Source organism: Oncorhynchus gorbuscha, linkage group LG08 (genome assembly GCF_021184085.1).
Source record: "Oncorhynchus gorbuscha isolate QuinsamMale2020 ecotype Even-year linkage group LG08, OgorEven_v1.0, whole genome shotgun sequence".
Classification (NCBI taxonomy): Eukaryota; Metazoa; Chordata; class Actinopteri; order Salmoniformes; family Salmonidae; genus Oncorhynchus; species Oncorhynchus gorbuscha.
Window position 1 is genome coordinate 70,182,100 of NC_060180.1, and position 13,645 is coordinate 70,195,744.

The 13,645-nt window shown below is 40.5% G+C and overlaps 2 protein-coding genes across 3 annotated transcripts in view; one reads left to right on the forward strand and one right to left on the reverse strand.

Annotated features, from left to right (window-relative positions):
- Window positions 1-4,066: 4,066 nt before the first annotated feature.
- LOC124041028 (patched domain-containing protein 3) lies at window positions 4,067-7,920 on the forward strand. 2 transcript variants are annotated; one of them, XM_046358187.1, is made up of 4 exons: window positions 4,067-4,856; window positions 5,032-5,153; window positions 5,375-5,520; window positions 6,011-7,920. In XM_046358187.1, exons 1-4 carry the CDS (start codon window positions 4,143-4,145, stop codon window positions 7,534-7,536), a joined length of 2,508 nt encoding a protein of 835 aa, XP_046214143.1. In that variant the 5' UTR covers window positions 4,067-4,142; the 3' UTR covers window positions 7,537-7,920. The 2 variants fall into 2 exon arrangements, with proteins under 2 accessions (XP_046214143.1, XP_046214144.1); XM_046358188.1 differs by lacking the exons at window positions 4,067-4,856; window positions 5,032-5,153 and having other exon boundaries at window positions 5,298-5,520.
- Window positions 7,921-10,993: 3,073 nt separating this feature from the next.
- Window positions 10,994-13,645, reverse strand: part of LOC124042135 (ATP-dependent zinc metalloprotease YME1L1-like) — a 29,136-nt gene continuing 26,484 nt past the window's right edge. The window contains exons 17-19 of the mRNA XM_046360502.1: window positions 12,150-12,223; window positions 11,784-11,870; window positions 10,994-11,521 (exon numbers count right to left, since the gene is read on the reverse strand). Coding sequence (XP_046216458.1) covers window positions 11,378-11,521; window positions 11,784-11,870; window positions 12,150-12,223 — 305 coding nt within the window. The 3' untranslated portion in view covers window positions 10,994-11,377. The remainder of the gene's footprint in view (window positions 11,522-11,783; window positions 11,871-12,149; window positions 12,224-13,645) is intronic.

The window sequence follows — 13,645 nt, forward strand, 5'->3', positions numbered from 1 at the left end:
GACATGTCGACTGCATGAACTTTACAGAAATCATGTGATCAAACGAAGTTTTGACTGCAACTGCCCTTCACCAACATCATCCTTACAGCCATCGCATGCATCGGGCTCCCGAGTGGCGTAGCGGTCTAAGGCACTGCGTCACTACAGACATCCAGGTTCGACTCCAGGCTGTATCACAATCGGCCGTGATTGGGAGACCCATAGGGTGGCGCACAATTGGCCAAGCGTCGTCTGGGTTTGACCGGTGTAGACTGTCATTGTAAATAAGAATATGTTCTTAACTGACTTGCCTAGGTTAAATAAATAAAAATATATTCAAAAACAAATTTGTGGTATGCTCTATTGTCAACCAATCATTAGAGTATTTTTGTTTGGCCACCCCACGCGGATGTGACCAGACATGAATGAAATAGGAACCGAAATCATGTAGGCTATACACTGGATAGCCTATATACAAATGAATGTTATATTTGAGTCTCTCTCTCAGTAATTGATTGTACAATGAACACACGTATGATTTCAGTGTGTGATACGGGGGTTGGAAACATGTTTATTTCGACATTATAAAGAAAGACTTGGAATGTAAACACTGCCATGTCGATCTGAGCCTTGCTGTTGAAAAATGTCATTAGTGTACGACTTTTGGGTGACGCTGATGCGCCTTCTCCCCACCTCACTCCTCGACTTTCGTTTACAGCGGGTTGCTTCCACCGTACCACTCAAACACGTACATATTATTCCTTACGTTTTAATTTTCGTCAAAAAAAACGTAATATCGAAGGAGTGCCTTTCATTTGACGGGCTTGCAGTCCGGAGCGACACGTCCGTTAGGCCCGATTACGTTTTTGCGCATGCGCTATGTTAGCTAAATCGCATACAAGTGTGTTGGGGGATTTCTATCGAAGAAGCAGTTTCGGCATATCTTTATGCTGTACTGTCTTTGCAAGTCGTATACACAGCTACGTCACACATCAGTTGACAAGAAGGAGTGGACTTTAATTTAAAGGGACAGTATTACGAATTCCCATTGAACATGACCACGACTGATATTTATCTGATATCATTCTGACTATGTATCTATTTACAAAACACAGACAGCCAGACCATAACACAAAAGGCAGTACACATTACTCCATGACTCAGTGTAGTAACAAAGCTTGTTGAGAAGAGATTATATTTGGAGAAAAAAAGCAAACACCACCCTTATATCAACTTTTTTTTTGTGAACCATTTGTTTAGTGCGTATGAAGACTTTATAATGTCCTATTAAGTTTTTATAAAGTGCTGTTTTCAACTTTAGTTTAACTTAGTTTATTACGATACACGTCAGACAACTTAAATAGTGACTCCATTACAGCTGCCTGGCCAATTGCTTGCTTTATGTACCCTGGTGATCAGAGCTATCGAGACTCAGATGAATTGGAGACAGACTGCATGAATTCATTCCTAAGAGGAGCCAAATTGTTATCCAATCCACTTTGCTCATCTAATGCCATATCGTTTCAAAATCAAATTGTATTGGTCACATACACACATACACATGTTTGGCAGATGTTATTGCAAGTGTAGCTAAATGCTTTGTGTTCCAGGCTCCAACAGTGCAGTAATATCTAACAATTCACAACAATACACACACATCTAAAAGTAAAATAAAGGAAATAAATAAATATATAAATATAAGATCGAGCAATGTCAGAGTGGCATTGACTAAAATACAGTAGAATAGAATGCAGTATATACAGTGAGTAAGGCAGTATGTAAACATTATTTAAACATTATTAAAGTGACTAGTGTTCCATTATTAAAGTGGCCAGTGATTCCATGTCTATGTATAAGGGGCAGCAGCCTCTAAGGTGCAGGGTTGCTTAACAGGGTGGAAGCCGGCTAGTGATGGCTACGTATTTAACACATTTACATTTACATTTAAGTCATTTAGCGGCTTGAGATAGAAGCTTTTTTTCAGTCTCTCCGTACCAACTTTGATACACCTGTACTAACCACGCCTTCTGGATGATAACAGGGTGAACAGACTGTGACTCGGGTGGTTGTTGTCCTTGATGATCTTTTTGGCCTTCCTGTGACATCGGGTGCTGTAGGTGTCCTGGAGGGCAGGTCGTTTTCCCCCAGTGATGCGTTGGGCAGACTGCACCACCCTGCGGTTGCGGGCGGTGCAGTTGCTGTACCAGGCGGTGATACAGCCCGACAGGATACTCTCAATTGAGCATCTGTAAAAGTTTGTGAGGGTTTTAGGGGTCAAGACAAATTTCTTCAGCCTCCTGCAGTTGAAGAGGTGCTGTTGCGCCTTCTTCACAACACTGTCTATGTGGGTGGACCATTTCAGATAGTCAGTGATGTGTACGCCGAGGAACTTGAAGCTTTCCACTTTCTCCACTGCGGTCCCGTCGATGTGGATAGGAGGGTCGATGCTCCCTCTGCTGTTTCCTGAAGTCCTCTGCTGTCTTGTCATTGTTGGTAATCAGGCCTACCACTGTTGTGTCGACTGCAAACTTGATGATGGAGTTGGAGGCGCGCTTGGCCACGCAGTCATTGGTGAACAGGGAGTACAGGAGGAGGCTGAGCATGCACTCTTGTGGGGCCCCTGGATTGAGGATCAGCAAAGTGGAGGTGTCGTTTCCTACCTTCACCATCTTCACCACGACTTCATCTCAACCGCTAATATTTAATCATACAGTATGATCATCTCCCAGTCAAAATAATAAACTCTCAACCATGAGAATATATGCTCTAAAAAGTCAACAGTGAGTATACTGTACTAAAGCATATGCCATTCATTTGTTTGCATGTGTATTTTGGTTCCTTGAAAGACAACACAGTTTATCCTGGTGCTGTGTATAGCTTCCTGTCTTTACATGAGTTTTGCTTCCTTATGTTGAGTGGAGGTTTACATAATATGGCTTACAGCTAAATTGGTCTCTTGTGCTCTGGGGCAATAAGGAAGCCTCTGATGAGAAGTTGCAAAGGCACATTTTAATAACACTGACCAATGTTGTTTTCTTTCTATCATTTTCCTTTAAAAAAAACTATCTAATAAATTGATCAACGTTTCCTTTAATTCATTAAAGTATGAATTTACACAGGTCTGTGTTGCCAATATACACAATTTGATTAATATTGTTGCTCACACAGCAGACAGATTTTGTTGAACTACTACATATAACATAATCACAATGCAAGAGGATTAATTTTTTTGTAGATTTAATTTTGGGTTTGCAAGATCCCAGCCAGCATTGTGTGATTTAAAGCTAGGGTCAGTCAGCAGCATGCTGTAGTGAGTTAACATTGTTCTTGAGCTGGTTGAATGATTTAGCCCCAGCTTGAATGGACGGGAAACCAGGATGTTCATTTAGATAAGAGGTAGAGAACTCAATCTTTTAATTACATGGTGCTACAGTATCACTGACAAAGTATTGATCAACACTACAACGACCCATTGTTCCCTGGACTAACAAAAGCTTACCTGTAGAGGATCAAATTAATCTTTGATGTTTCTTCCATAGTAATACGCATATATTGATTCCAATGCTGATTGATATGAGCCAATAACAGTAAATAGTTCAAATAATCTTACAGCTCTGTACAACAAGGATTATATTTCATTGAAAGTCTATGAATCTATGCTATATAGTACTGTTGAATCGGAATCTTGTTGTGTAGTTTGACTGTTTTGAATTTCAGTTGTGAGGCATCAACAACCCAACACCAACTGACATAACCAAGTTTTTGCCAAAGGTTTCATTCATAATGCACTTTATCATGTTATTTCAAAACAGAAACTCTAAAATAATTAGTTTTTTTTTCTTCATGGCTGTTATACTGAAAACTGTGCGAGGACGAGGGCTCCATTTCTCCCACTACAGGGAGGAATACAGTTTCGACAGTGGAACACTGGTGCCATTGATAACAACCCTAGCTATCCATCCAATGATGAGATAGATGGTTATTGGCCAATTTTCTTTGCTACCTGATAGTCAGGCTCCATATATGTAAATATCCCCCTTTATGCAGGGGTAATAAAAGCTGTGGTTATCCATACTGAGAACTGAGGCACACAGAGAGGTGAACTGTACTGCTCTGTGGACTGCTTTAATGCATCTGAATTTATAAACAGACCAACATTAGCTATGGCGAAATTCCGCACAGACTGCATAGAAAAACCGATCCGCATGTGTTTTAGAATAATCGGTCACTTCATAGGAACACATCCTTGGTGGTTCTTCATCATCCCTGTCATTATCTCAACAGCATTAGGTAGTGGATTTTACTTTTTGGAAGACAGAACATCTAATGACATTGAAGAGGAGTTTACACCTCTAGAGGGACCGGCCAAGATGGAGAGAAAGTTTATTCAAGAATATTTCCCACAAAATGAATCCATGTTTTCCAGCTTGAGGTTGAACACAGATGGAATATATGCATGTTTCATCGCCACATCCAAGACAAACATTTTGACAGTGCCACATCTTGAGGACATATTAGTCTTGGACAGCAAAGTTCGGAACATGACTGTGGAGTTTGAGGATGAACTGTTGCAATATGTGGATATTTGCGCAACAGTGAATGGAAGTTGTTCCTCCAATGCCATATTGAACATTATAGACTACAATGCCAGCAATGTTGATCTTATTAATTGGACTTTTCCAACACATACTTCTACATCTGGCAGTGTTTCCTTGAGGTCAACACTTGGTAGTGTGAAAATAAACAACTCAATTGTTCAAAGTGCCAAGGCAATACAATTTTTTTACTATTTAACAGAATTCAACCAATCAAGAAGCGTCCTTTGGCTGACTGAGTTTATTAAGTTGCTCTCAGAAGAATCAACAAATGTCACAGAGGTGAGATACCATACATGCCGATCTAAACAGTTCAGTGTTTTATTTGTTTTATTTTTTTTCTGCCTGGACCTGCAAAGTATTTTGTAAAATGTGGTTTATAATTGTACATTTAAATATATATATATATATATATATATATATATATTTTAACACATTTTATTTGTGTGTTTTCTAGGTGTCGTATTCTACATCCATGTCAAGACAGTGGGAATTCGAGAAAGTTCCAAAGTCTATTGTTCCTCTTTTCTCAATAACATATACTATTACCATGTCTTTTACAATTGTTTCATGTTTAAGGTTTGTAAAGCATTTATCTCCTTTATGTTACATGAAGTAGATGTACATGTGAGGGAGGGGGGGGTTGTGGGTTTGTTACATAGCACATGCCTATGACAAAATGGCGGAATCGAAGCAATGTGTCCCCGCATGGACACCCTTTAAAAAAATGTCAACATACTTTTCATTTATGTATTACAATATGTATGGAAAGACACTTTAAATGGTTTTAATTTCTTCAGGTTGGACAACGTGAGGAATAAGGTGTGGGTGGCCACCATTGGAGTCTTTTCTACAGGACTAGCAGTTCTTTCAAGTTTCGGGATGCTGTTGTTAATGGATGCGAAGTTCGTCATGACTGTTTCTACCTGCCCATTCTTGATACTGGGTAAGGGGAAAGCTCCGCATCCTGCCTCTTCAAACCTTCATTAGTATTTGCTTTCCATTCCTCCACACCTCATCAAAGACAAACACATCTGGTAATTATTGAAGGTAAAAGAGCTTCATACCCAGAGGGCAAATAACTTCCTTATACAACCAGTATACAACCAGACCATGATGTCATTGCAACCAGTTCTGCCCACTGGTTAAGGCCTTCAAATTCATATTCTAATGTCTCACGGAACAGATTCTTCTAACATAACACAAATTCTTCATTTGAATGTCATGAATTACTTTAATGTCATGATTGTTCATGCCTTTCTCTTGTCTCAACCCACTGGGCACAGAAGTCAATTAAACGTCTTTCCCAAATTGGTTCCACGTAATTTCATTGAAATGACATGGAAGCAACATTGATTCAACCAGTGTGTGCCAGTGGGAAGTCATGTTCATGTTTGTTTACCACCTCACTCAATGGCAAACCCTTTGTGTTTAAGGTATTGGAATTGACGACATGTTCATCATGATTTCCTGTTGGCAGAAGACCAATGTCCATGATAGCGTGGTGGATCGTCTGGCCGACACCTACCAAGATGCTGCCATCTCCATCTCTATAACCACGATAACGGATGTCCTGGCGCTGTACCTGGGATACAGCTCACCCTTTCGCTCTGTTCAGACCTTCTGTCTTTACGCCGGCACAGCTATCCTTTTCTGTTACATCTACAACATCATATTCCTTGGTGCGTTTTTAGCACTGAATGGCCAGAGGGAAACTAGTAACCGGCATTGGTTCACCTGTGTGAAGATTCCAGTGGATTGTCCTCCTGGGAAGTCGAGAAGGTATGCAATCTGCTGCGTTGGTGGGGCCTATGATCATGACACCGGGACAGAGGAGGAGCAACCAATTAGCGGCTTCTTTGGGAAGTATTACGGTCCATTTCTGACCCAGAAATGGACCAAAGCGTCCATTGTGGTTCTCTACACCGGGTATCTGGCTATCAGCTTCTATGGATGTTTTGAACTGAAGGAGGGTATTGACCTAGGGAACCTGGCTTCAGATGATTCCTACATTTCCAAATATTACAAAGACGAAAGTATGCACTTCTCTCACTATGGTCCAAACGTTATGGTGGCTGTTGATAAGTCACTTGCCTACTGGGAAGAAGAGCAGCGCAAAACTCTCAACTCCTGCATTACAGATTTTAAAAAGTTGGCATATGTTGACAAAAACTTCTTTCTTTCCTGGCTAGATTCTTTCCAAGTTTTTGCAAATGATCTTGATATAAACTCTGAAAATACCTTCAAAAGAAACCTCCTTCACTTCTTGGAAAAACGTCCAATGACCTGGCAGGACATTCATTTCGATGCAGATAACAAGATCCGCTCGTCTCGCTTCTTTCTTCAGATGCTAAACATCAGCACGACAAAGCAACAGAAGGACATGCTGATAAGCCTCAGAATAACTGCTAAAAAATGCCCCATCGCATTAGTGGTTTATCATCCATCGTTTATCTACTTAGACCAGTACACTGTTATTGTGGATAACACCATCCAGACGATCGTGGTTGCCACAGTGTTGATGCTGGCGATCTCCTTACTCCTGATACCCAACCCGCTCTGTTCGCTGTGGGTGGCGTTCTCCATTGGGTCGGTCATTGTGGGTGTAGTTGGATTCATGGCACTATGGGACGTGTCCCTGGACTCAATCTCCATGATAAATCTGATCATCTGTATCGGTTTCTCAGTCAACTTTTCCGCCCATGTCTCGTACGCCTTTGTCTCGAGCACCAAGGCCGACTCGAACGAAAAGGCCGTGGATGCGCTGGCCCACCTCGGGTTTCCCATAGTGCAAGGAGCTGTCTCCACCCTTTTAGGGGTGGTGGCGCTCTCTTTCTCAGAAAACTACATCTTCAGGACTTTTTTCAAACTCATTTTTTTGGTTATTACGTTCGGGCTGGTTCACGGTGTTGCTTTCCTTCCTGTGTTTTTGACATTTGTTGGCATGTGCAGAAATGGGTGATGTAGATTTTACAACACTAAATACATCATGTAAATAAAACATACAATACTTTTATTTTTTATGTTAGTGTGAATGAAATGTAAAATAGGTTAAAACCAACTCACGCCACTAAGCTATTCATCGTCGGACATAGTCATTGGATATTGACTTGATACCACACCTGTTAACATTATAGTATCAACCTTTTTGGTTATTACTCAGCATGGCTTCTCTTCATCTGCGATTGATTGGTCAGATTTCTTTTGTATCTAATGTTTTTCTCTTTGTTTTAATTTGATATTTTATGTACTTATACTGTAGACTTTAAGCTGCATTGGCAAAACTTGTGTTCTATAAAAGTTGCATACTGTATTATAAATAAATTTTGAAAAAATTGCTATTATACACATTTGATTCTGTCAGTGTATTTACACAGGTGCAAATGTTTGCAATGCCTGGTATATTTTAACATCTGGTTAAAGTTAAGATCATTTTCTTCTTTAATTAAAAAAATATATATATTCTTCTTTAAATATATATATATACAGTGGGCCTTTGTATATACATACATAGAAACTATAGATAGTTTCTTTATCAAGTTTAGTTCATTTTTGACATGCCTTGGGTGTACCCATATCGTTGGCTGATGTTATTGATCAACGTCTAGAATCTTCTGGCAATCTTCTAGTTCAACATGCATACATTCTGATGTTCAGGTAAGGTGTGCATATCAAACTGATCATCAACAACAACGTAAAAAAAATACTGAAGACAACCACAGGGGTTAATAATAGGGTTTCATTTATTTCCTTCAGCTGCACATAAAATTCCTCCCAACGTCTGTCGTCTTATCATTGAGAGAATAAAAAGCGTGCCAGTCAATTGTAGAGCCAGTCAATGCATACGCTGCTCAAAAGCCGTCTAGCTATACAGTGTTCCCGTTAAACCCCGTTCATATATACAACTAAAGGTGGGTAAAAAGGCCAAAAATAGGAGCTCGAAATGTGTCACTTAGACAAGTAAAACACTCAAATGTACAAAGCATACCAATAAGTTACGCTGGTTATATACTGTATAACCAATTGCACAGTGTATCATCATAATAATATTTGCCTCTAAAGAAAAGTTTATTCTTAAATGCTAAATAAAAAGGTATGGTCTTTAACACCTCCATTGTTTCGCAATCTGAACGTTTTCAACTCGACATTAGAAGACATTTCAACGTTCTTTCATAAAGCGTTCATGTTAACCAAAGATGGAGATACTAGATTGTTGAAGCGATTGAGTGTTGTCTACAGATGCATTCGACCGTTTCCCTTAAAGGCTTACACATCAGCAAATGACTATGACGGTCCTTGCTTACACCACGAGGTTCTGTGCTTCTGTGTTTAAAAACATACAAGGTGAGGACATGTAAAGAAGAGATTCGCAGATCAGAGGTAACGGTAGACACAGCTGGTGTTCAGATGTGAGTACACAGCAGAAGTGGGGTGAACCAGGATGAGGGGTTGTAGGGTCTTCTAGGTTTCGTTGTTACTTTGACAATTGTTTAGACCTAGAAACCAGATAACTTGAGTTATTTCGTAATTAAAATGGATGAACGAATGTTGGCTGAATTGAAACCAAAAACGACGAGGATTTAATGGCCCGTCACTGCTTAATACACCGAAGTTGGGTTTGAAATAACAAAAGCATTTTTCAAAGCACAGCAGCATTCCCTTCCGTCTATATACACAGCAGCTACATATTTTATCACATAAATACATCAAGTACATTTTCAGACTGAGAGACATTAGAATTTAGGGTTAAGTCCAAACAGTCCCTTTTTATTTTACCTTTATTTAACTAGGCAAGTCAGTTGAGAACAAATTCTTTTTTTCAATGACGGCCTAGGAACAGTGGGTTAACTGCCTGTTCAGGGGCAGAACGACAGATTCGTACCTTGTCAGCTCGGGGGTTTGAACTTGCAACCTTCCGGTTGCTAGTCCACTGCTCTAAACACTAGGCTACCCTACCCTCCATCCCTAATCCATGTACATGTACATTCTCAAAAGGCCACCTTTAAAACAGCAATTTACACACATGGCTCAGATAAACCTGGGAATATTAGTAGACTACTTAGGGAGAATCAGATTCCATATGAGAGACATGATTGGAAGTCACAGGTAGAAACAAATGTATTTTTATGGAGGATAGATGGTTTCATTGTGATTCTGGAGGTCTAGAGCAAGACATTGAATGAATGGACTTGGACTTTTACTGAGCATAAAACATTTAACACATATTTACATATACACAGTGCCTTCAGGAAGTGTTCATCACACCCTTTGACTTATTGCACATTTTGTTGTGTTACAGTCTGAATTTAAAATGGATTAAATATAATTTTTTTCCTCATCCAAGTGAAAACATTTTTAAAAAAATCTCATTTGTATATAAGTATTCACATCAATACATGTTAGAATCACCTTCAGCAGCGATTACAGCCGAGTCTTTCTGGGTAAGTCTAACAGCTTTGCACACCTGGATTGTATAATATTTGCACATTATATATATTTTTTAATTATTCAAGTTGATCATTGCGAGACAGCCATTTTATTGCCATAGAGTTTTAGCTTAAATCTGCTTGAAAAGCTAACTAGGCCACTCAGGAAAATTCAATGTTGTCTTGGTAAGCAACTCCAGCTAATATTTGGCCTTGTGTTTGAGGTTATTGTCCTGCTGAAATGTGAATTTGTCTCCCAGTGTCTGTTGGAAAGCAGACTGAACTGGATTTTCCTCTAAGATTTTGCCTGTGCTTAGCTCACTTCAGTTTCTTTTTCTCCTTAAAAAAAACAACAAGTCCCTAGTCCTTTCCGGTGACAAGCATACCCATAACATGATGTAGCCACCACCATGCTTGAAAATGTGAAGAGTGGTACTCTGATGTACTGTGCCACAAACATAATGCTTTGTATTCAGGAAATAAAGTTAATTTCTTGGCCCCATTTTTGCAGTATTACTTGAGTGCTTTGTTTGCCAAAAGGATGCATGTTATGGAATATGTTTTATTATATACAGGCTTTCTTTTCACACTGTCATCTTGGTTAGTATTGTTGAGTAACTACAATGTTGTTGATTCATCCTCAGTTCTAAAAAAGCCATTAAACTCTGTAACCATTTTAAAGTCACCATTGGCCTCATGGTGAAATCCCTGAGCGGTTTCCTTCCTCTCCAGCAACTGAGTTGGGCAGGACACCTGTATCTTTGTAGTGACTTGGTATATTGATCCATAGTGTAATTAATAACTTCACCATGCTCAAAGGGATATTCAATGTCTGCTTTTTTAGGTGCCCTTCTTTGAGAGGCATTGGAAAACCTCCCTGTTCTTTGTGGTTGAATCTGTGTATAAAATGTACTGCATGACTGAGGGAACGTACAGACAATTGTAGGTGTGTGGGGTACAGAGATGAGGTAGTCATTCAAAAATGACATTAAACACTATTATTGCACAGAGTGAATCTATGCAATTTATTAAGCACATGTTTACTCCTGAACTTATTTAGGCTTGCCATAACAAAGGGTTGATTACTTATTGAGTCAAGACATTTCAGCTTTTCATTGAAAAAAATATAATTTGTAAACATAAATACACTTTTATATATTATGGGGTATTGTGTGTAGGCCAGTGACACAAAAACTTAATTTAATCCGTTTTAAATTCAGGCTGTGAATACTTCCTGAAGACACTGTACATACACACGTACAGCTCCGTAGCTCTGTTTGCGTAGACTGTGAAATCACCGTGGACAGTGATTTATTGTCTTCCCACCCCTCACCCGATCTCCCAAATTAAACCGTGACACCTCCACCCTTGGAAGTCTCATCTTGTCTCCAGGCCCTTGCCCTCCAGGACCATCTTGATCTCTCTGGCATCCAGCGTCTCGTATTGCAACAGGGCATTGGCTAGGTTCTGGTGTTCTTTTGCATGAGACTTGAGGAGAGCCCTGGCCCGCTCGTACGAATCCTGGGGACCACACAAACCAGAGGAGATAATACATGTAGGGGTTGAGTGAATTTCGGAAAAGGGCTGGTATATATTACAATGCAATAAACGCTTACACACACACACACAAATTGTGCCTGTTATTTCCCTAAACTGTGATACTCTGAATAAGCTCGGTTTGAGAAATGGGAAATATTTTTTTTTTAAATGTTTAAAATTGTATTTAACAAGCCAAAGAGCACTGGGTCAGGGGCTTGGAAGGATGATGGAGGTGGAAACGTACCTTTAAAAGTTTCCTGACTTCGTGTTCAATGGCAGCCTGTGTCTCTGGGCTCTGCTTGGTTTGGTCAGTGTAGGTCATGACACCCAGCTTCAACACAGGTAGGTGTGTGTGTGTGTGTGTGTGTGTGAGAGAGAGAGAGAAAGCAAGAGCGGAGAGAGAGAGAATATAATATATATGTTAGCGCTACAAAATTGGGTGGTTCCAGTTCATGCCAATAAAGCTAATTGAATTGAGAAGGAGGGTTCCAAGGCCAACACCACATGTCCTGAAAGGTATACATTAAAAACAGGAGGACTTTGCTGACGCTTTATTAGACATGACTTCAATTTGTCTCTCCCAACCAAACGTCCAGCATCCATAACTTACCCTCTCACACATACCAAATCTGGTCACCATCATTTTTGCAATTCTGGTGGCAGCATCAAAGTCACTTGATGCACCTGAAGAAAAAAAAAAAGAAGTTGAACATGTTGTTTATATAGAATTTGTTTAGTCTTTTTTTTTAAATGAAGCACTTTTGGAAGATGATGAAATGCTCTAAAAGATATCAATGTCTCAGTGAGATACAGCACAGTGCTGGCATCACTAATGACGTGGGTTAGTCATCAGCACGGTGCTGGCATCACTAATGACGTGGGTTAGTCATCAGCACGGTGCTGGCATCACTAATGACGTGGGTTAGTCATCAGCACATCACTAATGGTGGGTTAGTCTGGCATCACTAATGACGTGGGTTAGTCATCAGCACGGTGCTGGCATCACTAATGACGTGGGTTAGTCATCAGCACGGTGCTGGCATCACTAATGACGTGGGTTAGTCATCAGCACGGTGCTGGCATCACTAATGACGTGGGTTAGTCATCAGCACGGTGCTGGCATCACTAATGACGTGGGTTAGTCATCAGCACGGTGCTGGCATCACTAATGACGTGGGTTAGTCATCAGCACGGTGCTGGCATCACTAATGACGTGGGTTAGTCATCAGCACGGTGCTGGCAACACTAATGACGTGGGTTAGTCATCAGCACGGTGCTGGCATCACTAATGACATCACTAATGTTTAGTCATCAGCACGGTGCTGGCATCACTAATGACGTGGGTTAGTCATCAGCACGGTGCTGGCATCACTAATGACGTGGGTTAGTCATCAGCACGGTGCTGGCAACACTAATGACGTGGGTTAGTCATCAGCACGGTGCTGGCAACACTAATGACATGCGTTCGATTCCTGCATGGGCCACATAATATTGAAAATATTAATATCATTAATGCTCTTGTTTACGTGTTGCTGTGCGTTTTGTTGCCAACCTTACTTTGCTACCTGACAACTTTACGTTTTTTACTTTTTAATTACCGTTTATATTTTTCCCCTCACTCATGTTTTTTTTCATTCAACTTTTTCACTCCGGATGCTTTATCTGGACGTGGTTTGTCAGGACCTCCAACAGCCGAAGCTAAGTAGTAACATTAACATGATGCCTTCTAATTGCAGTCGCTGTTACTAATATACAGGAGAAAGATCGCCTTACGGCGAGGATAGCTGTGCTACAAGCCCAGCTTCAGACGCAATCGTTAGGCAAGGGTAATTTCAGTGTAGGAAAGGATGAAACGGCGTCTGTGCCACCAGTAAGTACAGATAGTAACGTTAGTATAGATCCCCTCGCACGGTCCCCGCAGCCGAACAACTTTCTCACGGTTTCTGGAGGGAAATGCTGTAGGAATGCTCAACAGGTGTTGCTCATTCAGCCGACAGAAACTTTCAACCGGTTTTCCCCATTAAGCAACGAGTCGGAGTCAGAGGCCGAGCCTTCTCTGGTCTCTACTCCTCCCGTTACGGGGTCTGAGATTCCGAAGCTTCCCAC